Source organism: Oncorhynchus mykiss, chromosome 8 (assembly GCF_013265735.2).
Source record: "Oncorhynchus mykiss isolate Arlee chromosome 8, USDA_OmykA_1.1, whole genome shotgun sequence".
NCBI lineage: Eukaryota > Metazoa > Chordata > Actinopteri > Salmoniformes > Salmonidae > Oncorhynchus > Oncorhynchus mykiss.
In genome coordinates this window covers 32,519,685-32,546,213 of record NC_048572.1, presented here as the reverse complement: position 1 = coordinate 32,546,213, position 26,529 = coordinate 32,519,685, and the positions used below count along the sequence as shown (strand labels likewise).

Below are 26,529 nucleotides of genomic sequence, written 5' to 3'. Positions count from 1 at the left end.
TGAAACAAAGATAAATGACATAAAGAATAATAGTAAAAAGCTTTGGAGCACCTTAAATGACATTTTGTGAAACAAGGCAAACTCAGCTCAATCATTTATTGAATCAAATTCATCACAAAACCGACTGATATTGCCAACTATAATGATTTTTTAATTGGCAAGATTATTTAGGCATGACATCCCAGCAACAAACGCTGACACTCCACATCCAAGTATATATTGGGGTAGGCCGTCATTGTAAATAACCATTTGTTCTTAACTGACTTGCCTAGTTAAATCCCAAAAATATCTGACCAAATTATGAAAGACAAGTATTGTAATTTAGAATTCCGTAAAGTGAGTGTGAAAGAGGTGAAAAAAGTATTGTTGTCTATCAACAATGACAAGCCACCAGTCTGACAACTTGGATGGAAAATTACTGAGGATAATAGCAGATGATATTGCCACTCCTATTTGCCATATTTTCAATTTAAACCTACTAGAAGGTGTGTGCTCCCAGGCCTGGAGGGAAGCAAAAGTAATTCCGCCACAGAAGAATAGTAAAGCCCCCTTTACTGGCTCAAAAAACAGACCAATCAGCCTGTTACCAACCCTTACTAAACTTTTGGAAAAAATAGTGTTTTTGTTAGACTTCAGTGCGGCTTTTGACATAACCAATCATAGTCCGCTATTGGAAAAATGTATGTGTTTTGGCTTTACACCCCCTGCTATATTGTGGATAAAGAGTTACCTATCTAACAGAACACAGACGGTGTTCTTTAATGGAAGCCTCTCCAACATAATCCAGGTAGAATCAGGAATTCCCCTGGGTAGCTATGTAGGCCCCTTACTTTTTTCAATCTTTACTAACGACATGCCACTGACTTTGAGTAAAGCCAGTGTGTCTATGTATGCAGATGACTCAATCCTATTACACGTTAGCTACTACAGCAACTGAAATGTCTGCAACCCTTAACAAAGAGCTGCAGTTAGTTTCAGTGTGGGTGGCAAGGAATAAGTTAGTCCTAAATATTTCTAAAACGAAAAGCATTGTATTTGGGACAAATCATTCACTAAACCCTAAATTAAATATTGTAATAAATAATGTGGAAATTGAGCAAGTTGAGGTGACTAAACTGCTTGGAGAAACCCTGGATTGTACACTGTCATAGTCAAAACATATTGATACAACAGTAGCTAAAATGGGGAGAAGTCTGTCCATAATAAAGCACTGCTCTACCTTCTTAACAGCACTATCAATAAGGCAGGTGCTACAGGGCCTTGTTATGTCGCACATGGACTACTGCCCAGTCGTGTGGTTAAGTGCCACAAAGAGGGACTGAGGAAAATTCCACTCGCTCAGAACAGGGCAGCACAGCTGGCCCTTGGATGTGCACAGAGAGCTAAAATTAATAATATGCATGTCAATCTCTCTTGGCTCAAAGGGGAGAAGAGATTGACTTCATCACTACTTGTATTTGTGAGAGGTATTGGTGGCCTTTTTTTGTGAGGCATTGGAAAACTTACCTGGCCTTTGTGGTTGAATCTGTGTATTTAAAATTCCCTGCCCGGCTGAGGGATCTTACAGATAACTGTATGGGGTATAAAGATGAAGTAGTCATTCAAAAATCACGGTAAAACTCTGTTATTGCAAACAGTTAGTCCATGCAACTTATTATGAGTCTTGTTAAGGATATTTTTACTTCTGAACCAATTTAGGCTTGCCATAACAAAGGAGCTAAATACTTACTGACGCAACACATTTCAGCTTTTCATTTTTAATTCATTAGTAAAAAAAAATTCATTCCACTTTGACATTATGGGGTATTGTGTGCAGGCCAGTGGCAAAAAAAAATCTAAGTGTAACTTTTAAATGCAGGCTTTAACACAACAAAATGTGTAAAAACTCTGGGGTGTAAATACTTTCTGAAGGCACTATATGTGGAAAATGCATTGGATTTGAAAAAAGTCACCGACTGTTGTTTTGAGGATGGAATTTAAAACCACAGGATTATGTCATTATGGTAACCAAATTTAAACATAGACAAACCTTGCATAAAATGTGTTGAATTTGTACCTTTCAGCAATGTCAGATATTCAACATTAGAACTTTATTTGATTTATTTATTTGCACAAAAGAAAACAAGTAATGGACAAATATACAGATGAAAACATATAAAAAATGAAAACCGGTGTGTGTGCAGGTGTGGTTGGAAACCCAAGGGTTTATATGAAAACCACACCACAAACAAACAATATACAATACATAAGTACAAATATAATAAAGGTTTGTTAAAACAGATTATCCTACTAATTATAAATATACAAATGAACTGATCAGTATAATATCTGCTATCAGAAAGAAAATATAGGCTGGGTGGAACCATAAATCTAAGTTAAAGAATAGGACTAAATCTACTAAAACTTTATTTGAAGTGCATTTAAAGTTTGATTTGATTTAGTCCTACTCTTTAACTTAGATTTTTGGTTGAGATGGAGACGTGAATCCAACATATCAATTATTAATTTGTTGACAAACTGGGATAAAGCCAGACTAAGTCAGTGGCACTGATGGAACTAACCAGGCAGAAGATTCATCTCCTTCAAATGTTGATATTTGGTTGCGTTGACAACCAAATACAAATCCATATCACCTTTGAACTACAAAAAAATAGCCTATTAACTTGTTGACAGGAAAACAAATGATATGTTGGATTCACGTCTTCAACTAAACCCAAAATTGAAATGTAAGAATAGGATTAAGTCGGTGGCTCAGATGGAACTATCCAAGCAGTAGATAAATATCCTTTAAATGTTGATTTTTGGATGTGTTGTCAACCAAACACAATTCAATATTACTTTTGAAATACAGTAAATAGCCTAAAGTTAAGGCTATTTTACAAACCAATGTAACATTCAATCTTAAATCCATGGCCACATTTGAGGTTACTGTAACTACAAACGTATTCTTATTTAATTATATAGACCGTGCATGGTCAAGATAGCATGCATACTGTCGGTTGTTGCAGGTCTGCGGAGAGCTTCACAATTGCTATAATAATCTGTGCAGAATATCGAACGGCATTAATCACTTGCACCATGTACTTATAATGTAATTTCAACTGCAATCCAACTTTTGTTCTGCTGTTAGGATGAAGCACAGTGATAATACATTAATCTGTTGTATAAATAAACAAAATATCTGATATTGCGTTCCCATTTTAACTTTGCAGCGCTTTTAAATGGTTCAAAGCACAGTGATAGCCATTTGGATGGCAACGAAAGCAAAAATCAGACATAGTTTTTCCATTGGAATTTGGTTGTGCTTTTAGATGGTTGAGAGCATAGTGAGTGATAACACATTGGGAATTCAACTCACTTTTGACTTGATCTCATTTATCAACTTCTCAACTAAATATTACCCAATTATCCGTGTTGAAATGATGTGGTGTGCACTGTGGGTATTTTATCAAACACAACATATTTTGTCCTCATATGACAATTCTGAGGCCACTTTTAGTGAGTCTCCAAAGAGGTCATTGTTGTGCATTTGTCTCAGGCTGTCTTGGGAAGAGCCAGGACAAATGGGACAAGGGCACCTTTTGCCTCTACAGGTGCTTTGAGTGTCAGTGCCTCAGGCAAAAACTGTTCATTCTCCTCTTCCACAACAAACTGCAATGTTTGGGACTTGTTCACACAGTAAATGGTGTTGCCAATGACAGCACAGCGAAAGGGCAAGGGGTTGGTCTGCTCCAGGGACGCACTGTTGTGCCATATCTTTACCACTGTGTTGTATTTGAACACGTTGACACCGTAGTCACGGTTGACATCAAACCTGTAGATGAAGTTTTTGAATGCCACCATGTCGGTGGATTTCTTCCTGCTGTTGTTGAACGGACATTCCTCCCAGTCGTCTCTTTTAGTGTCATATCTTAGCAGACGATAAAATAGAGAGCCTCCGGACACGAACATCTCTCCATTACAGGTTGTTGCCTCGTGCGCAATAGCAAAAGCCCCTTTTGGTAGTGGCGCCACTGGGCGCCATCTATCCAGGCGAGGGTCATATTTCTCTACCGTAAAGAGACATTCCCCTCCGATTGCAAACAGGTAGCCGTCCATGGCCACCAGTTTGAGCTGAGACCGACCCTCGGTGAGCGGTCGAATTTCGCTCCAGCTGTCAGTGAGTGGGTTGTAGCAGAACACCTTGTCCGAGACTTTGCCTTTGTCGTCCTGCCTTTTGATTCCACCTGCCACGAATAGGTAATTGTACATGGTGCATATCCCAGAGCCCTTTGTGTTGATTTCATCCGGCATCTTCGTCAGCACTTTCCAGTCCTTTGTCTCCTTGTTGTAATAGTAGACCACACGATTCTCATTCAGGGACACTATGGATAGAGGGCTCTGAGGGCGACTGTTCTCACGACTTGTAGGTCTGCTCCCGGCGCCGTCATACACCTCGTTGATTTCAGCCACCATCAACGCCCTCTTTCCCTCCATTCTCCTGGTGATAATTAGTTCTCTCTCCCCTCCGGTCAAACGCCCATAGACACCGGGATCCCGCAGTATTTGCAAGAAATTGTCACTCATGTACTTGTAGGCTTTCTCCTTCAACTCGCTGAGACGTTGCTTTTTGGCTATTGTCAAAATCTCATAGCAGTTCTCGGCGGTAATCTGCTCCGACATTGTATCGAGAGCAGCTTGAACCGCGCAGGGGATTTGTAATATTTTAGCTCCGGTGATGACCTCTACAATATTATCCTTACTAACCTCCATTCGGCATGAGTAAATGTAATCCACCAAAATGGTCAAAGTCTTAAAACTCACCCCCTTCACTCGCAATACGTCTCGGGACTGCCGCGCCTTGAAATAGTCACTTTTCTCTGCCAAAACTGCTTTATGCGCTTCAAGTTTCTTTCCAGACACTTCAATCACTAAATCCGTCTCCTCTTTAGAAGCAAAGACTCTGTTTCCATATCCACATCCTTCCTGCCTCGACTGCAGTGCTGAGTTTCCCTGTGTAGTGTCTGGGTCGCTTTCTCCCCACACAGCATTCTGTCCCGCACTGCCTGTCTGTCCGCGCTGATGTGTTGTCAGCGCTTCTGCAGCGATACAATAGGTGACAGACGCAGAGCTCCCCTCCTTATGCTCCACCTGGGAACTCGCTTTATCAATCAGACAGTGATATTTCACAGCTCCTCCGCTGACTTCATACACGAGAGGGGTGCTCTGTGCTTGCGTTTCGTCATCCAGGCAGCAGAGGGAATATCCCAGGCTGTGCGCCACGTCAGCCTGTGCGCGGCAATTGTCCTCTACCGCATCGCGCTCTATTGAACAGGGCTGCTCTTTGTTGAGCTGTGGGGTATTACAATGTGTTGATGACATATGCTTTTGATCATCATTTGCATTTCCTGAGACATCCCTTGGTTGGCTACCATTATAAAATCCAAGACCCATCACTCCATTGTCCATTTCAACAAGTGGTCTATTAGTCTCCGTAATACACTGGTACCCAAAGTTTTGATTCTCGTCTGGATCTGTTATCTCGGGTATATTTCCAACGAAGTCCTGCATCAGCAAAGCCATTTTGTCCACCTGCTCTTTCTCGTGACAGGCAGGTGGTGTATCAGCATCAACACTGTGTAGGCACAAGTCTGGGATGCACTGGGCACTCTTATCCATTATCAGAACGCAAGGGTTTCTGATCTATGTACTTTTTAACAATATTCTAGTTAAATCAGACAAGTCCAGTATATTGAAATAAGAGGCAATATAAGAGTCAATAGGTTTGATGGCAATCACCACTTAATGATCTCTTCCAGTCCCTTGGACTAGGCCCACTAACGGCAATACAATTCATCTTCTGCACATCTATCACTCCAGTGTTTATTTTGCGAAATTGTAATTATTTCGCCACTACTGACTATTTTTTTGCTTTTCTATTGTGTTCTTGACTGTACGTTTGTTTATCCCATGTGTAACTCCGTGTTGTTGTTTGTGTCGCACTGCTTTGCTTTATCTTGGCCAGGTCGCAGTTGTAAATGATAATTTGTTCTCAACTGGCGTACCTGGTTAAATAAAGGTGAAAAAAAATCAAATTAAAATTCAAAATAAAACTCTGGATTGTCACGTATGCTATCTCCTCTGGTCTCTTATTAATTTTCATTTGATCAGAGGGAAATATAAAATAAAGGCATTTCCCTTGCAGCAACACGGCGGGTGGATGATGCCACGCAAGGAAACTGGGGATCACCGAGGACACAATCCTGTTTTCCTTTGTCCATCTTCATTTCAGGGTTCAACAGGTGCTGGTGCATCATCTGTGGAGAGGTGGGGAAATTATGCGCATCTGCATCGAGATTTATTTACCTCTTCTAACCATAATATACACAACAGCGACAAATGTTTGAGACAGTGGATTGTGGATGTGGCTATTAGCGTTTTCACCACTGTATTCTGACTTTTAAGAATATACTTATATTGATAATGATCTATTTGAATTGTACCATCTAATGTGTGCTATAGGCTATCAGAGGATTTGTGTTGATTGTGTAATTACTTTTCTGCGCCATAATATGTATACTGTGAGCAGCTTCGTTTTTATCCATGGAACCACTTCAATAATTAAATACTTTCTTCCTTATCCTATTATTGCAATCAAAAATCTAGTTTTGAAACAAACAATACGATTTGTAACGAACTAAAGAACAAACGCATAAAACTACAAAACTACAAAAGCCAAAGTTAATGACATACTTACTCGTACAATAGGCTTACTCCCCAGCTGCAAAATATGGTGCCTGATGCAGTCTGGTTATAGCCTATCTGATGCAGTGCAGTTATAAGGGCTTTCCCGATCGCAAAACCGCTTGGCTTGAAGAAAGAGCGAGTCGAGCACCGAAACCGTAGGCTATTCGCTGCCGCAGACGACCGTGGCCTGTCAGTTTCGGATTGAGATATGATTAAAGACTATTTTTCACCTTTAATATTCCTTGCAGCATAACTTTGAATCCCATCCAAACCAAATTTGAGAAAGTAAATTAGAAAAACAGTTAATGATTGAAGATTTGCCTTGCTCCTAAACAAATTTTGCGGATGATGTAATATAATGAAGGGATTCTGGTTTGTACATTAAACCCTCCCCTTTTATTAACCCTTCACAGAAGTGTAATCTAAAGTCTATCATTTATGACTGGAATGAATGCCAGAGAAATTCTTGCAGGTCAAATGGTTTAACCTATACCACCTAATACATGTGGGATTGGATTATTGTTCATTTATTACTGCATCCGTAAATTACAATAAGAAAGACAAACACTTACAAAAGAGAAGTGTGGGGATGGATAGCTAATCAAAAACGTAGGAGTCAGATTCACACAGTGTACCCAGCGCCTTCGGAAAGTATACAGACCCATGGACTTTTCCACATTTTGTTATGTTACAGCCTTATTCTAAAATGGATTAAATAAACCACGAAGACTCTTCCTAGAGCTGGCCGCCTGGCCAAACTGAGCAATCAGGGGAAAAGGGCCTTGGTCAGGGAGGTGACCAAGAACCCGATGGTCACTCTGATAGAAGTCTAGAGTTCTTCTGTGGAGTTGAGAGAACCTTCCAGAAGAACTACCATCTCTGCAGCAGTCTACCAATCAGGCCATTATGGTAGAGTGGACAGATGTAAGCCAATGTAAAAGGCACATGACAGCCCGCTTGAAGTTTGCCAAAAGGCACCTGAAGACTCTCAGTCCATGAGAAACAAGATTATCTGGTCTCATGAAACCAAGATTGAACTCTTTGGCCTGAATGCAAAGTGTCACGTCTGAAGGAAACCTGGCACCATCTCTACGGTGAAGCATGGAGGTGGCAGCATCATGCTGTGGGGATGTTTTTCAGCAGCAGAGACTGGGAAACAGTCACGATTGAGGGAAAGATGAACAGTGCAAAGTACAGAGAGATCCTTGATGAAAATCTGCTCCAGAGCGCTCAGGACCTTAGACTGGGTCAAAGGTTCACCTTCCAACAGGACATTGACCGTAAGCATACAGCCAAGACAATACAGCAGTTGCTTCAGGACAAGTCTCTGAACGTCCTTGAGTGGTCCAGCCAGAGCCTGGATTTGAACTCGGTTAAGCATCTCTGGAGAGACCTGAAAATAGCTGTTTAACAACGCTCCCCATCCAACCTGACAGAGCTTGAGAGGATCTGCAGAGAAGAATGGGAGAAACTCTCCAAATACAGGTGTGTCAAGCTTGTAGCGATTCAAGGCTTTAATTGCTGCCAAAGGTGCTTCAACAAAGTACTGAAGCACCTTTGGGTCTGAATACTTAAAAAAAATACATAAATTGTATTTAACCTTTATTTAACTAGGCAAGTCAGTTAAAAACAAATTCTTATTTACAATGACGGCCTACCCCGGCCAAACCTGGACGACGCTGGGCCAATTGTGCGCTGCCCAATGGGACTCCCAATCACGACCGGATGTGATGCAGCCTGGATTTACTTAAGTAAATGTGATATTTCAGTTTTTTGTTTTGAATACATTTGCAAACATTTATTAAAACCTGTTTTTGCTTTGTCATTATGGGGTATTGTGTGTAGATTGATGAGGGGAAAAAACGATTTAATCAGTTTTAGAATAAGGCTGTAACGTAACAAGATGTGGAAAAAGACAAGAGGTCTGAATACTTTCCTAATGCACTGTATATCCAGATGATCCAACTCAATATTGAAGGCACTTAAAATGGATCCGTGGTATTGCAATCCCAGAGGAAGTAGGCCTACAATATAAAGGGGTAAGGGCTATTACATTTTCCTACTCTCCTTCTGCAAAATGTCTTGTTTCATCTCAAACCCAGAAGTGTGTCTTGAATGATCCCTATGTTGATAGCAAGTAGAACAACCAGCAACCGCCAACCAGCACCCAGGCCCTTTAATGAGAGTCTATTTTAATAGACCCTGCCTTATCTTCAGGAGAGAGTGCATGGCTCATGACCAGATAACCACATGGGAAAAGCCTCCCCTCTGCACAGTTAATCAGAAATAGCTGTTGGCACAGGAAAGCAGAAGGTCATTTTAAACGGCTCAGAAACAATGGCGAGAAAAAGGAGGGAGAGGAGGGCCATAGGAAAGATCATACCTCAGTTTCGCCGGGCCACAGTCTCTGATAGGATAGATCAATGGTTCCCAACCAGGGGTACTAGGACCCCTAGGGATACTTTGCCAATTCAAAGGGGGTACTTGAGAAGACCCATGAGACCATAGGACTACTGGTAAAATGCACATGAGTGGGTACTTCAGGGGCACTCCGGTCAGAGCAAAATTAAATTGGTGGCACAGCACCAAAAAAGGTTGGGAACCACTGGGATAGATAAAGGAGCATGTCCTGCAGTAGTTCACTGATGCCTGACCTCACTCTGACAGCAGAGATGAGCTGGTGAAAAATGGATATTCGATATTATAAACCCTCTGTCATGCTTTATGATGCCACACTGATGGAGAGTGGGCAGCAAGCTAAAGGTCACAAATGCATACTTAATAAGTCTACAGCCATTCTAGTATAAATTGTTGCTATGGGGCATTTATTCCTAATTTACGAATTCTCTTTGTATATGAGTGGGCAGGATGAAGATGACCTCATCTCGCAGCTCCATTAGTGTATTTCAGTATCCAGTACACAGACCAGAAGGAGTAGGACTCATTACCAGGGACATACAGTATATAGTTCTGTGGAGGAGACCACTCCAGAGCAGGATATATATAGGCCACTGCAGTAGACGGAAGGTAAAAATAACGAAGCAAAAGATGGAATGAGAATAAGAATGAAGATGCAAGGGATGTGATTAGTCCCAGGCTGTATGTTATTTGCTTCACTGGGTTTTGTACATGAGAAATAACTTTGAGTGAGATCTCGAGGGTAGTTTTAGCTATAAGTCCCTTGGTATATTCAGTCAGTTTGTCTGTATGCTTACCTGGATTGTTCTTACCTGGCATGCAAGATCAAAGAATGGTATTTTTTTTACAGCTCTTTATCGTATAAAGGATCTTCATCATTAACTGCGGATATGTCTTAAAAGGATAGTTCACTCAAATTACAAAATGGCACATTAGTTTCCTTATTCTGTAAGCAGTCCGTGGACAAGGTATGACAACAATCCATACTTTGGATTTACTTCACTAGCTGTTTCCAAATGCTAAGTTTTAGCATTTGTGGTACACATCCCATTCGAGTTCTTAGCAATTTTTGCACATCATGCCCAAATCACCTGAAAGTATCTCAAATTGATTGTGAAGCTCAACAAAGTCACTGATAGATGATGTGAACATGAGGCACGGAAAATGCTCATATCTGTCCCACGACGTGAACGGGATTTGTGCCACAAATGCATTTGGAAACTGTGCCAGGGAAGCTAATCAAAAGCATGGATTGCTGTCATACCTTGTCCATAGACTGCTTACACAGTAAGAAAACCAATACGTCATTTTATAATATGGGTGCACTGTCCCTTTAAGGTTGGATAGGAGGAAGAATAAGGTATCGTCATCATGCATGCAACCCACTGAAAAGAGAGGTATTTTAATGAATCCCCGTGGCAACTCTACCAGCATGTCTCATTGCTTTGGACATCTGAGATGGAACGCTGAGAAAATCCCATCAAGAAAGACACATCACAAGTTTGAAGTGGGCGTAACATTATTAATGATAATCAATCATCAAGTGGAAACTGAGTTACATCACTGTATGGTTCCCAGTCTTGTGGACAAATAAACAGCAGGCATCTTTTCCTAATTAGGCTTTAATCAGCGCTAATGAATCTTCCAGAGCAAGCAGCAGACAGTGATGTGAACGAACTCACTGTCCGGTCCCAAGGGACAGCCCACGGTACTGACGATGAAGCCATAGGCAACTTCACTGAGTGACACAGGAAGTTAGACATAACAGCAGTTTATATCTACACCATGCAAAAAAAAAACAGTATGCTGTACTGTAGACGTAAGCAGAGTATGTACTATATAGTTGCCAACTACAACCTGGCCGGTTCCCTTCTCTCCACTGGGATTCTCTGCCTCTGGTGCTCTTCCATGCCATCCCTAGGGGGGGGTGCGTCACTTGAGTAGGTTGAGTCACTGACATGTTCTTCCTGTCTGGGTTGGCGCTCCCCCTTGGGTTGTGCCGTGGCGGAGGTCTTTGTGGGCTGTACTCGTCTTTGTCTCAGGATGGTAAGTTGGTGTTTGGAGATATCCCTCTAGTGGTGTGGGGGCTGTGCTTTGGCAAAGTGCGTGTGGTTATATCCTGCCTGTTTGGTCCTGTCCGGGGGTATCATCGGATGGGGCCACAGTGTCTCCTGACCCCTCCTGTCTCAGCCTCCAGTATTTATGCTGCAGTAGTTTATGTGTCAGGGGGCTAGGGTTAGTCTGTTATATCTGGAGTATTTGTCCTGTCTTATCCGGTGTCCTGTGTGAATTTAAGTATGCTCTCTCTACTTCTCTCTTTCTCTCTTTCTTTCTCTCTCTCTCTCTCTCGGAGGACCTGAGCCCTAGGACCATGCCTCAGGACTACCTGGCATGATGACTCTTTGCTGTCCCCAGTCCACCTGGCTGTGCTTCTGCTCCAGTTTCAACTGTTCTGCCTGCGGCTATGGAACCCTGACCTGTTCACCGGACGTGCTACCTGCCCCAGACCTGCTCTTTTCAACTCTCTAGAGACAGCAGGAGCGGTAGAGATAGTCTCAATGATCAGCTATGAAAAGCCAACTGACATTTACTCCTGAGATTCTGACCTGTTGCACCCTCGACAACTACTGTGATTATTATTATTTGACCATGCTGGTCATTTATGAACATTTGAACATCTTGGCCATGTTCTGTTATAATCTCCACCTGGCACAGCCAGAAGAGGACTGGCCACCCCTCATAGCCTTGTTCCTCTATAGGTTTCTTCCTAGGTTTTGGCCTTTCTAGGGAGTTTTTCCTAGCCACCATGCTTCTACACCTGCATTGCTTACTGTTTGGGGTTTTAGGCTGTGTTTCTGTACAGCACTCAGCTGATGTAAGAAGGGCTATATACATTTATTTGATTTGATTTGAACTACATAGGGCAAGTGTCATAACCCTCCCAATGGAAAGAAAACTCAAAATGTACTCATTATTTGTCTGCAAGAGTTTCTCAAGGCTCTGCTTCAAAGCAGACATGGTTGCAGGAACTGTTATGATATGCATGCTCATGACTATCACATAAAGGTTTGACAGATAGCAGCAGAGGAGAGGAGAGCTTTAATTTAAAATATACCTCTCCTGAAAGAGAAACACTGTGCTGGAAATATGAATATGAATCCTAATTCTCTTCTCCATGATGCCATCCATTTGAAGAGTTTGCAAGTGAATTTCCTTTCTTGCTAATGCAGGCAGAATTGCTAGTCTATCTAGCTAGAATAATCACCTCAAGTGGTTCTTATGTGAAGTAATGTGACTACCTAGAAATGGAAGATAAGAAATGTTCAGAGAGTAAAACGGATGAAATTTCATATTCACAAGTGAAAAGATGCACGCAAAGCCTCAACAAACATGACAGTGACTCTAACAGTTAACTGGAAGTTGAAGTCGAGCAAACTTACAGTAATTTGCTGAATTGAAGGCAGGCTTCTCCAGTACATAGCTTTCGGCCTCATCAGCCACCCTCTTTCCCAGCCCAAGGCAGGACACACTGAAAACACACACACACACACACACACACACACACACACACACACACACACACACACACACACACACACACACACACACACACACACACACACACACACACACAGACAGACACACACACACACACACACCTGCTTACAATATCTTCCATTGCTTCGCATTAAAACCAGACTGCTTACATCTGCCTCTTTAATAAGCAAACTTCTTCCCACTAGTGCCAGAACAAGACTAACCCTAATGTGTATTGACTTTGCGTGGGTCTATTACCAATGTGAAGAAAGGGGATGCTTGGATTGGTCAGTGTACGTATGTTAAGTGTCTCTCACTGGCCCTGCAACCACGTTCATTCCTCATCAAGACAAATATTTGTTCAATACTTAAATGGATGATTGAGGGTCATCGTACAGCAGTCCCACTCTGGTAAAGGATGAGATCTATTGAATGTGTTGGTGCTTTTTTTACTAGATTCACGCTGATTTTTAACCAGAAGTTGAAACAACCGAGACATTCATTGTGGCAGATACTTCTTCAAGGGCTTTCTAAAGGAGGCCCTTCCAGGAATTCCAAGTGTTCCAAAGACATATTGTGCGGTGCAGAAATCTGCTGCCGTATCTCATTCCACATGGGTAAATGTGAGTGAGACGATTACATCTCATCTGGAAATATTTCTCCATGCTCCTTTCCCCAGGGCTGGGGACCCCCCCAGCAGATCACAGAGGAGGGGAAGAAGAGAGAAGAAAACAGAGTGGAAGACTGAAAGAAAGGAAGGAAGCCCCATTGGCCAGTGTTTGTTCCTGTTGTTCCTCTCTCCCTCATATTTCCACCCTAATGAGATCACCATTACCCTGCCTCAGCCACAGCCACCTGCAGGGGAATATGTGCTCCCAGCTGTCCCAGTAGAATCACAGCTAGAATAGCGAATGGCTAAGTTAGCGTCGCTATTATTTGCTACTGCCTTCCTGACACCTGAAGTACTATCACCCCAAATCCAGATATACAGTATCTTGGTAGAATCATATCTACAGCTCTGGAGGCTTTAATAGATGCCCACGCCACTCACTCATTGCCTGCAGAACCAAGAAGGAATCCGCTATGTGTCCAGGAAGAAAATAACTCAGAAGGGTACAAAGTTGTTGCGAATCAATGTGTGCGTCACAAATGGCACCCTATTCCTTATGTAGTGCACTACTTTTGACCATGCCCAAAATAGGGCTTTGGTCCAATGTAGTGCACTAGGTAGGGAATGGGGCGCCATTTGGGATGTACACACTCCTACTCCTACTCACAATCAATACATCTGCCTATGCATGGCTGAGCCTTTACTCCATGACCCTTACACTCTGAAATGACTGTTACAAGCTGCGCTAGCTAGACTCTCTTTCCTTCTATGTGTCGCTCTTTCCACAGTGATTATATAAATCTCAGGGGTGGATGAGCAGATGTGTAATTACAGAAAACACTTACCAACTGGTCTTGGTGTGTGATTGCAGGAAACCGTTGCCAACTAGCAGGACCTAATAGACCTGATGCATTCCCTACCCCTGAGCTGGCTCAGTGACCAACCACACAGAACGAGACAACCAACATTAGGGCAGCAAATTGTGTGTATGCTGCTTCTTTGTCATTTGCGTCACAATATCTTTTGAGAATGTGTATCTTAAAGACACGTTAATCTGAGCTGATGTTGAGTCATACTGAGATAATCTGAAATGTTACAGTGAAGTAACTATACCGTCACCCACTAATATCCTCTTGGGTAATGCTTTGATGCAATTTGGTTCCAAAACCTGTCTACGCATCATACAAGAGGACCGACCGTTCTGATGATAAAATAGCAGGATTGAGAGAGACAGATTGTGGCTTAATGGCCCTACACTTTTGAGGTGAAAGCCAACAAATAGCATCTGAGCTACTTTCAACATAGAGTACAATTTCACGGCCAAACATAATTAACCTGCCGTGGATCAAAGCAGGGAAAAGGCTAGACAGAAACAAAGATGGTACTGTCTATTAGTGATAGGGCATTGACTGTGTCAGTGACATCAACAGTGTATGTTGTCCTCAGCTGTTGCCACACGGCTCATAGAGTAACAGGTAATGGGAAGGGGAAGACTTTACTTTTAAAGCACACTCACTTCCTCTGCAGCTGTCTTTCTGGCCAGCTGACTTCCTGTGTTTAGCTGATGCATCCCTGCTCTGTAGCCTTGTGGTGTCTCAGGCCACCAGAATCATTGGTTCCGGGGCCATGTGGAAAGAAAGCTCATCGCAATCACCCACTAATGGAATTACATTATAGGTGAGACACGACCTACTCAACAGTTAAAATAATCAACAAACGTTCTAGCTTTTGTAGCACTCACGTGGTGTTTTGTTTGGGCAACGGTCAATGAGACATTCTTGAACTTTTGACACGTTCTGGAAGAACTTTCTCATGTTGTAACATGGCATGTTGTTGTGCTGTACACACTGATGCCACTCAGTCGCAAAAATTGGACAGCTTGTACATCTTTGTGTGCACAGGCCTCCTCATTCCAGTAGGCCATTTACTCTGCTCTTATAGCCCTGGAAACCAATCAAAACAAACAGAGAGTATACTGCATGACGCCAACCCTGCCTCTCTGCTTACTTCCTTTAATTGTGACTGAACCACATGGTTGTGCAAAACAGCATGGGGATAGCAGCTTGTAGTTGTTATCTATTGTCACAAAGTGTTATCAACAAAGGAATGAATGCACTGGAAACAAGATAGAAGACACAGCACATATGCCACAGTTTACACAATGGAAAACAGTCATCAAGTCTTTCCAAGTGCATAAGGTAAGCTACTGCATGACAGCAACCGGATGACACTTTTTGTTATCAGAAATATTTTGATGGTGACCTACCAAGTAGAATTTGGTGGTTGTGGATTATGAAATGACATTGCAACAAAAACAAACTGAGAGATGCAGGAGTTATTTGAGGGAAACTAAGTGTCCATCTCTTCACAGCAGTGGAGGATCCTCAGAGGAGGAAGGACCATTCTCCTCAGTGAATTTCATAAAAATGTGAATAGTAAAACGTTTAAAAAGTTATCCCTTTTAGAAAAAAACTATACTAAATAAAATCACGTCACCAAGCATTTGATTAAAACACACTATTTTGCAAAGAAGGTCTACTGTAGCCTCAACAGCACTCGGTATGGTAGCACAATGGTGTAGCCGGAGGACAGCTGCTTCCGTCCTCCTCTGACTTCAATACAAAACTTAGGAGGGTCATGGTTCTCACACCCTTCCATAGACTTACACAGTAATTATGACAACTTCCGGAGGACGTCCTCCAGCCTATCAGAGCTCTTGCAGCATGAACCAAAAATCGTCCAAAAATCTCAAATTTGGACTCATCAGACCAAAAGACAGATTTCCACTGGTCTAATGTCCATTGATCGTGTTTCTTGGTCCACCCAATCAAAGGATCAGAGTATTGATCTAGTACTGAAAGCAAAAGCTAGAGCTAGCTAACACTGCAGTGTATAAAATGTGGTGAGTAGTTGACGCAAAGAGAGAAAGACAGTAGTTTAACAGTTTTGAACAAATTAATTTTCTCCAAAATGAAGGAGAAGCAAGAGAGATATATATAGAGAGAGATTTTGTCATTTTTTTCACTTTCAGTTTCACTTACTTAGCTAGCAAATTCAGGTAGCTAGTTTAGCCTACTGAAACACCCTGCTCAAACAGAGGGATGCTATGTTAGCGAGCTGGCTATGACTATCCAACACAACACTCGAACTCTTCCAAGTCAAGGTAAGGTTTTGGTTTTACAAATTTATTGCCACCTTGGCCCACAGGTGTAACTGCTTATTGACTGTACACTAACGTTATTGCATGATTGCAGCGGGTTTACTAACACATTAGTTCTATTAGGTTTGCTGACTATGATGTTACTTTAGCTAATATGGTGACAACGATGTAGGCTGTGTGTAGTGGTTATGATATGTTTTGGCTTGGAAAGTTTTTTTCACCTGGTCACATACAGCTGATGTGTTGTGCATTGAAGTCCACAAGCGAAATGTGAGAGGAGGAGAGCGCATAGAAGGAATACAACGTGGCTGCTATGAAAGTGAACTATTTTTTACGGTGTATTAATTTAGCAGATTCTGTTGAAAAACAGAAGCAAACGGAACAAAACGGGGATAAACATACCTGGCAAGAGTCAAGGCAGTATTGAATGTCATTGTCTGTCCATGTGTCACTGTCTGTAGCCTCAAATTTGTCTCTCAACCTGTGTGCACCTACGTTGTAAACTTTCGTTCATAGGCTAGCTTGAAGCAACCTCATGATAGGTATAGGGAAAATTTGAGTATCATGTAGTAGCCTTAACCTATCGCTGTTACATTGAACTGGGTGAATGGAACACGACCAATATGCTGTAATAGAAAAAAATCATCCTCCCTCATCTTAAACGGCACTGACCGCCACTGCTCCACGGTGACATACAGTACCAGTCAAAAGTTTGGACACACCTATTCATTGAAGGATTTTTCTTAATTTTTACTATTTTCTACATTGTAGAATAATAGTCCAAAAATCGTCCAAAAATCTCAAATTTGGACTCATCAGATCAAAAGACAGATTTCCACTGGTCTAATGTCCATTGATCGTGTTTCTTGGCGCAAGCAAGTCTCTTTTTCTTATTTGTGTCCTTTAGTAGTGGTTTCTTTGCAGCAATTCTACCATGAATACCTGATTCATGCAGTTTCCTCTGAACAGTTGATGTTGAGATGTGTTACTTGAACTCTGTGAGGCTGCAATCTGAGGTGCAGTTAACTCTAATGAACATATCCTCTTCTTTTCTTGTGGCGGTCCTCATGAGAGCCAGTTTCATCGTAGCGTTGGTGGTTTTTGCGACTGCACTTGAAGAAACTTTCAAAGTTCTTGAAATTGTTTGATTACCTCATCAAGCTTGTTGAGAGAATCCCAATAGTGTGCAACGCTGTCATCAAGGCAAATGGTGGCTACTTTAAAGAATCTCAAATATAACATCTATTTTGATTTGTTTAACACTTTTTTGGTTACTACATGATTCCATATGTGCTATTTCATGTCTTCACTATTATTCTACAATGTAGAAAATAGTAAAAAACAAAGAAAAACCCTTGAATGAGTAGGTGTGTCCAAACTTTTGACCGGTACTGTAGGCCTGAAGTTACATTACTCACAATGCTCTCCGTGGGTTGTATACACACACACAGGCAGAGGGGCTTGTTAACACTGCTCAAATAAATAAAAGAGTTCATTCATTTAAATCACAGTAAAAATGGACAGAGGAAAACTTAAATAGACCACATTAGACATTTTGTTCAGAGGCAGGGAGGTTAATAAGGAGTGCCCAAGGTCACTGAAGAGAGCTGCAACCTAGACTCAGGGATAGATGTAAATCATTTAGTATGTCATGTTATGTTTCGTATGGTATGTATTCATCTGTAGATGTTCAGCATCCATTTTGTACGATATGTTACGAATTGCAATCTGTACAATATGTTACGAATTTTCTATACGCATGATATGTTATGCATTCCACTTTCCTGTGGCTAATGTTAGCAAGGCTAGTGGTGAGGGTTAAGGTTAGGGTTAGGGTTAAGGTTAAGTTTAAGGTTAGGAGTTAGGGTTAGGGGTTAAGGTTAGAGTTAGAGGAAGGATTAGCTAACATGCCAAGTAGTTGCAAAGTTGCTAATTAGCTTAAATGCTCAGGTTGTTAGTGACAGTCGCATAATACGGTCCACCAATCCTCCCTGACCAAACTCCCTCCTTTCGTTTTTTTTGGCTGAAGTAGCAAATCTGTCTTATGTAACATATCATACTAATTTGAGTTGGTGTCACAGGTTAACATTTAATATGTCAGAGGCCAGGCTGGTGGAAAAAGGAAAACCCAAGCCACCTCACTACAGCTTCTGAGAGCTCTAACCTTGACAATAATGATCTACTGTAAGAGAAACATTCCAACCAAACCTTGATTTACTGTAAGGGTATAGTGCTGCTTGCAAGTATTTATTTCCAACAGTAAAACACAAACAAAGTGCTCTGGGTTGATATTGGGTGTCCAGGCATTCTTGCTAGGATTTGTGAATCATGTTAACCCTAACCCTCCCGTTAGATGCAGGTGGTAGAAGAAAATAGTCACTGACGGATTTCTACCATACAGATGAATGTAAATATGCTTTTCACAGATAATTATTTCTGCAAATGTCCTTTGAGGGCCAAAGAAGCTGAACACTCCCATGTTTTGGCACTAAATAAAACGATGACAACCAAAAGAGCATCAAAGAAGAAGACAGGATAGAGTGTAATAACCTCAACGGATTTAAAGTGATCTTAGTCAAATGTTACTTTGTAATGTTTATACACTCTGATACGCCTAACTGTAATTCTGCTTATATGAAGAAACCCTTTATTGAGTTAAATTATATTGTCTGTCCTTTACTTTTTGTGTCTGGCTGAAAGCAGAAGGGTACGCTGGACTTAAGAACATGTTGACTTCTGTTTCTCTTCATGATGAACAACATCACCATTCTGTAAAGCTCAAGCTATTCTTCCTAGAAAACATTCCCAGAACCGCAAGTGACAGAGCAACATTCCCAGAACTCTGCGGGAAAGTTATTTTTCAAATAACCAAAGGAGAACTTTTTGGGAATGTTCCGGGAACATTTCTGTTCTAGTTGGGAGCCCTCGTTTTTCATTATTCTGTGAATCTTTCCCCAGATCAATAAGACAACAGTTACCCAAACTTATAACACATGAGAACACTCTCAATAAATCCTATATTATCACTCTTCATCATTACAAAGTATGTGCTGATCAATGTTCACAGACAGCAGCCAGATACTAATGACTGTGCCTATCCTGAAAATAGCCTAATTGGCTAATTGATGGATTTTGAGTCAGCAGCAGCAGCACTGTAGATGGATGGGAATTGAATTTGCGGACTGGTTGAGGGAAGGATGTTTATACACAAGGCCAATCAAATCTCTTGATGTCAATGTCTTGAGAACCAGTTAAATGCTAGTTTGGACATGTAGTAAACAGAGGAGGTCCTTCATAATGCATTCTTGGCAGAATTGTGTGGCTTGTCAGCAGAATAAAGTTTTTAAGATGATGCAAATCATAGCTGAATGAGCTCTCTCTAGCTTGGTGTATTTAGCAACCAGCCTAGGAAACACTGTGCGTGTGCGTGTGTGTGTTTGTGGTTGATGGGGAATTAGGGGAATTAGGCTTTACAGGGCACCCTTAAGTGACAGATCACAGAGATGTTCAGTGTAAGCCCTCAGTGAGGGTATAATTGATTGTACAATTGATGTTGGGAGATCCAGGAGAGCTCACCACGCAGCCCTCTTTGTGAGCATCATCGCAGATATGTAGTATGTGCTGTGGCTCCCGTAGAATCTGAGTCAAGGTACCGAAACAGCATCTGTGTGTGTGTGTGTGTGTGTGTGTGTGTGTGTGTGTGTGTGTGTGTGTGTGTGTGTGTGTGTGTGTGTGTGTGTGTGTGTGTGTGTGTGTGTGTGTGTGTGTGTGTGTGTGTGTGTGTATGTGCACGCGCATGCATGTCACTGGCACATTTCATTAAATCATTCCCCCAAAAATGGTTGAGTGTTTTGAATATAGTTTTGCTGTTGGCATATTTGTATATCCCCGTCCTTAAGTGTTCATAACAGCATCAGTCAAAATAGACCGCTCATTAGTAAAACCACAGATCCCACTGTCACCCTGACAAAGACCCTGAGGGCCGTCTTGTACAGATGTGTGTTTATTTTTGTTCAAAAGGGAACAGCTAGGATGTGTGTCATTCTGTCACTGAAATCCCCCTGTCACCCTGTCACTTGAGGTCACGATGTCACTGCACTGTGTCGACAGGTCACATCTCTATGCACTGAGGTGACAGAAGTGACACAGTACTTTGTTTTTCTTTGGTGGAGATGGCCCCAGAACAGAAAGACACAGAGATTTATGACAACAATACGCCAATCAGGAAGAATCTCTCTCCAGTGAGGTAAAGCATTCAGACAGGACTAGCACATTCCATCAGCATAGGGAGATTTCCTCTTGCAAAAGGTTGCTCAGCTGCTCTGTGAATCAAGGCCAGTTCATTCCCCACATACTGCCTGAGGTAGAAAATGGAGGTGGGTTTGGACTAATCGAATGATATAGTATTTCATGGGAGTTATAGAGGGCAGAATTTCCCTGAGAACCGACTGAGGTAAACCTATTTTGATGAAATGCCCGAGGGCATCGATAATTCATTTGGAGGAGACATGACCGCAGACATCAGGTCAGACAATCAGTGGCTCATGTTGAATGAGGTCATATCATTTTGATAATTCTGCATGTACCTCAGCAGGAAGGTTGTATAGGCTATTTACCTCTGCACAGATTTTGCCTACACACCTCAGAGCATAAATAGAAAGCAGACCTACTGCTGCATCTGTTGTTCTGGGACCATATCTAGTCAGAAATGGAACAGCTCTCATTTCCTCCTCTCTCTCTCTCTCTCTCTCTCTCTCTCTCTGTCTGTCTCTCTCTCTCTCTCTCCCTCCCCCACTTTCCAACTGTTTTCTCTCCTACTTTTCTTTTCCTACTGTCTGTTATATGATCACTCTCAGGAGTGTAACAAACTATTCAACTAGTACAGAAACTATTTGCATTGAACAACTATGAAATATCAACAATTAAAAGTCACCCCTCAACTTTCGCTCCTCCTGGGTTGGTACTGACTCGGCACATCCTCCTCGTGCTGACAAAAGACACATCCATTCAGCTCATTTACTGCATTCTTGAGTCTCGGCTAGACACCTGAACAGAATAGTTCACAAATAGGCCAGGGCTCTGTTGATATTATCTCCCAGGCAACCAAAGATGTGAGTGAGAAGCTAGAGTTCTGACCTCCACTCTTAACACAAGATGGAGATTTAATCCTATCATGTGAGCCCCAGATCAGTTTACAGTCTGCATTCAATCCCCCAGTTTTTCCTTCACTTCACATTGTTCTTTATTAATTCATTTGTCATAGATATCTTTATCGAGATTCTTTTGATGCCGAAAGCTGCAACCACAGCCAAGAATTAAAAATCCTTAAGAGTCTATTGACACACCCGTGGGTCAATCTAAATAATAAAACAATCCCCACCTGTCAGTTTGGGCTAGAGATATCAGTTTCTTGCATGGGCTGCGTCAAATGTTATTGGTCACATACACATGGTTAGCAGATGTTACTGCGAGTGTAGCAAAATGCTTGTGCTTCTAGTTCCTACAGTGCAGTAATATCTAACAAGTAATCTAACAGTTTCACAACAACTACCTTATACACACAAATGTAAAGGGATGGAATAGGAATATGTACATATAAATATATGGATGAGCGATGGCCGAGTGCCATAGGTAAGATGCAATAGATGTATAAAATACAGTATAAACTGTATATATGAGATGAGTAATGTAGGACATGTAAACATTATTAAAGTGGCATTATTTAAGGTGACTAGTGATCCATTTATTAAAGTGGCCAATGATTTGAGTCTGTATGTAGGCAGCAGCCTCACTGTGTTAGTGATGGCTGTTAAACATTCTGATGGCTTTGAGATAGAAGCTGTTTTTCAGTCTCTCGGTCCCAGCTTTGATGCACCTGTACTGATCTCGCCATCTGAATGGTAGCGGGGTGATCATGCAGTGGCTCGGGTGTTTGTTGTCCTTGTTGATCTTTTTGCCCTTCCTGTGACATCGGGTGCTGTAGGTGTCCTGGAGGGCAGGTAGTTTGCCCCCGGTGATGTGTTGTGCAGACCGCACCATCCTCTGGAGAGCCTTGCAGTTGAGGGTGGTGCAGTTGCCGTACCAGGCAGTTATACAGCCCGATGCTCTCAATTGTGCATCTGGAAAAGTTTGAGGGTTTTAGGTGACCAGACAAATTTATTCAGCCTCCTGAGGTTGAAGAGGCGCTGTTGCGCCTTCTTCACCACACTATCTGTGTGGGTGAACTATTTCAGTTTGTCCGTGATGTGTACGCAGAGGATCTTAAAACTTTCCAGCTTCTCCACTAATGTCCCATCGATGTGGATAGAGGGGTGCTCCCTCTGCTGTTTCCTGAAGTCCAGTCATCTCCTTTGTTTTGTTGACGTTGAGTGAGAAGTTGTTTTCCTGAAACCACACTCTGAGTGCCCTCACCTCCTCCCTGTAGGCTGTTTTGTCGTTGTTAGTAATCAAGCCCACTACTGTTGTGTAATTCACTACATCCGCTTATGTCGGCCTTCTGCATCTGCGGCGCAATCTGGTTGAGCTACAACGGTGTTTGTCAGACCATGAGACATCCCAAAATCTGTCTTCTCACTTAAACGTCTGTAACGCTAGAAGTGTCATGGGACTCTTCTGAAGGTAACCCATACAAACAAATGGAAGTATGGAGGTAGTTTTGTGCCAACAAAAATAAAGGGTTATATAAGCATAAAAAATATATATGCATATACAGTTGAAGTCTGAAATTTGCATACACCTTAGCCAAATACATTTAAACTCAGTTTTTCACAATTCCTGACATTTAATTGTAGTAAAATTTCCCTGTTTTAGGTCAGTTAGGATCACCACTTTATTTTAAGAATGTGAAATGTCAGAATAACAGTAGAAAGAATGATTTCTACCACATTCCCAGTGGGTCAGAAGTTGACATACACTCAATTAGTATTTGGGAGCATTGCCTTTAAAATGTTTAACCTGGGTCAAACGTTTTGGGTAGCCTTCCACAAGCTTCCCACAATAAGTTGGGTGAATTTTGGCCATTTCTCCTGACAGAGCTGGTGTAACTGAGTCAGGTTTGTAGGCCTCCTTGCTCGCACACACTTTTTCAGTTCTGCCCACAAATTGAGGTCAGGGCTTTGTGGTGGCCACTCCAATACTTTCACTTTGTTGTCCTTAAGCCATTCTTCCACAACATTGGAAGTATGCTTGGGGTCATTGTCCATTTGGAAGACCCATTTGCGACCAAGCTTTAACTTCCTGACTGATGTCTTGAGATGTTGCTTCAATATATCCACATAATTTTCCCATCTATTTTCTGAAGTGCACCAGTCTCTCCTGCAGCACCCCCACAATATGATACTGCCACCCCGTGCTTCGGCTTGCAAGCCTCCCCCTTTATCCTCCAAAAATAATGATGGTCATTATGGCCAAACAGTTCTATTTTTGTTTCATCAGACCAGAGGACATTTCTCCAAAAAGTACGATCTTTGTCCCCATGAGCAGTTGCAAAACTTAGTCTGGCTTTTTTTATGGGGGTTTTGGAGCAGTGGCTTCTTCCTTGCTGAGCGGCCTTTCAAGTTACGTCGATATCGGACTCATTTTACTATGGCTATAGATACTTTTGTACTTGTTTCCTACAGCATCTTCACAAGGTCCTTTGCTGTTGTTCTGGGATTGATATGCACATTTCGCACCAAAGCACGTTCATCTCTAGGGAGACAGAACGCGTCTCCTTCCTGAGCGGTATGACGGCTGTGTGGTCCCATGGTGTTTATACTTGCGTACTATTGTTTGTACAGGTGAACTTGGTACCTTCAGGCGTTTGGAAATTGCTCCCAAGGATGAACCAGACTTGTAGAGGTCTACAATTGTCTGTCTGAGGTCTTGGCTGATTTATTTTCATTTTCCCATGATGTCAAGCAAAGAGACACTGAGTTTGAAGGTAGGCCTTGAAATACATCCACAGGTACACGTCCTATTGAATCAAATGATGTCATTTAGCCAATCAGAAGCTTCTAAAGCCATGACATAATTTTCTGGAATTTTCCAAACTGTTTAAAGGCACAGTCAACTTAGTGCATGTAAACTTCTGACCCACTGGAATTGTGATACAGTGAATTATAAGTGAAATAATCTGTTTTGTATACAATTGTTGGAAAAATGACTTGTGTCGTGCACAAAGTAGATGTTTAACCGACTTGCCAAAACTAGAGTTTGTTAACAAGAAATTTGTGGAGTGGTTGAAAAACAAGTTTTAATGACTCCAACCGAAGTGTATGTGAACTTCCGACTTCAACTGTAAATATTTCCTGAGCTTTCTTATATCACCAGTCTTCTTTTTTGTTGCCATTTATGATTGTGTTATTCAATGCCTTTCTATGGGCTATAATACTAAAGGCCAAATTCGATATTTTATCTAATATTTTTTTATATGAGAATGACCACATTGTTTTTTACGGGCAAGGTAACTGAATGCCTCAAACCGCAAATAAAAGAGTTGAACTCCCGACGTTGACACATTTGTTGCAGTAGAAGCATAGTGCCGGTTCGTGCCTCGGTCTCGACGCATCTTATTGAGATATTTTAAGAAACCATCCATGTCATTGAACAGTCTCAGGAGATAGGCAAACCATGTTTAATTTTTGGAAGAATTTGGATTTTTTGCAATTTAGACAGCTGGCTTGTGGGACACGGGGGTGGATTTTCATTATATGCACCAATACTCTGAGCCAAATATCCAAATGCAAGTCTCCACAGCGGAAACCGAAGTAGCATGACCAATGCTCCTCTCCAATCCCCACACAGGCCTCTACCCTCTGACAAGGGAGACAGACAGTATGCACTGGGGGGTGCCTTGCTGGTAGTCTATAGTAGCCCATTCAAATATCAAAAATATTCAATATATCCTGTACAGTAGAAATAAGTGGTGGGAATAGCAAAATATTGTCCTTGTGCGGCTCTAGATATATACCGGTAAGCTTTGCTGCAACATTTTCAAAGTGTGTGACTGTGCGGTGTTGTGGATTAATGTCTGTAAAGGGCTTAGCCGGTTCCGTTTCAGTCCTACTGCTACTGAGCTGGCAACACAACCAAATCTGCTGCTTTGAACACTACAGACAGAAACCTTTTGAGCTTTTATCTTTATAAACAGCTGTGGTCCCTTTTACTCCCGGACAGATAAGGCAACCCACAAACATGACACTACTCAATTCTCTCACTCTACCATGAGATTAACTCTACCTACATGTACCCCACTAACCGGTGCCCCCGCACATTGACTCTGTGCCGGCAACCCCCTGTATATATATGTATATATATGTATATATATATATATATTATTGTTATTTTTTTACTGCTGCTCTTTAATACTTTTATCTCTTATTCTTATCTGTATTTTTTTGAAACTGCACTGTTGTTTAGGGGCTTGTAAGTAAGCATTTCACCGTAAGTAGGTATTCAGCGTATATGACTAATAATGTTTGATTTGATTTAGAAGTTAGCAACTCAGAGCAGACGGTAGTAGATGCCGTGTGTGGTATTGCGGAAGTCTATCATGGCATTAGAGGCAGTATCACTTAATCAAGTGACTTTATTTGTGTAAACTTACCTTCGAAATCGAATATCAAAATAACCCAAAACATGCTAGAACTCACAAAAGATCTCTAGCATTTAGTGTTGTATGTGGTTGCATAGGAGTAGCCAGTTGGGCATTTGAAACATGTTGTTCTAGGATTTTGCTAACTGCTTTAAGTGGGGTAGACTTTCTTTATTCACAGTTGCACAATGGTCTTTCAGCTCTGCAGGAAGGCAGGAGTATGCCCTTTAACCGTTACCATAGAGACCTCTGGGGGCTATTGTGACTTTGGCAGCTAGTGACCACCCTGCAGAGCTGTCTGCAGAAAAAGATTCATGCCGAAAGACGCTAACCTGCTCCCGTAGCCAGGGTTGTCAAACTCATTCCATGGAGGGCCTAGTGTCTGCTGGTCTTTGGTTTTCCCTTTCGATTAAGACCTAGACAACCAGGTGAGGAGAGTTCCTTGCTAATTAGTGAACTTACTCTTTGTTTAAACAAACGCGTCGTGAGCGGTGGCCATGGCAA

At 41.7% G+C, this 26,529-nt stretch overlaps 1 protein-coding gene across 1 annotated transcript; it reads right to left on the bottom strand.

Moving 5' to 3' along the window:
• Window positions 1-2,068: 2,068 nt before the first annotated feature.
• Window positions 2,069-5,956, bottom strand: LOC110529815 (kelch repeat and BTB domain-containing protein 11). Its single transcript, XM_021612364.2, has one exon. It carries the CDS (start codon window positions 5,656-5,658, stop codon window positions 3,535-3,537), a length of 2,124 nt encoding a protein of 707 aa, XP_021468039.2. The 5' UTR covers window positions 5,659-5,956; the 3' UTR covers window positions 2,069-3,534.
• Between the last annotated feature and the right edge of the window lie 20,573 nt (window positions 5,957-26,529).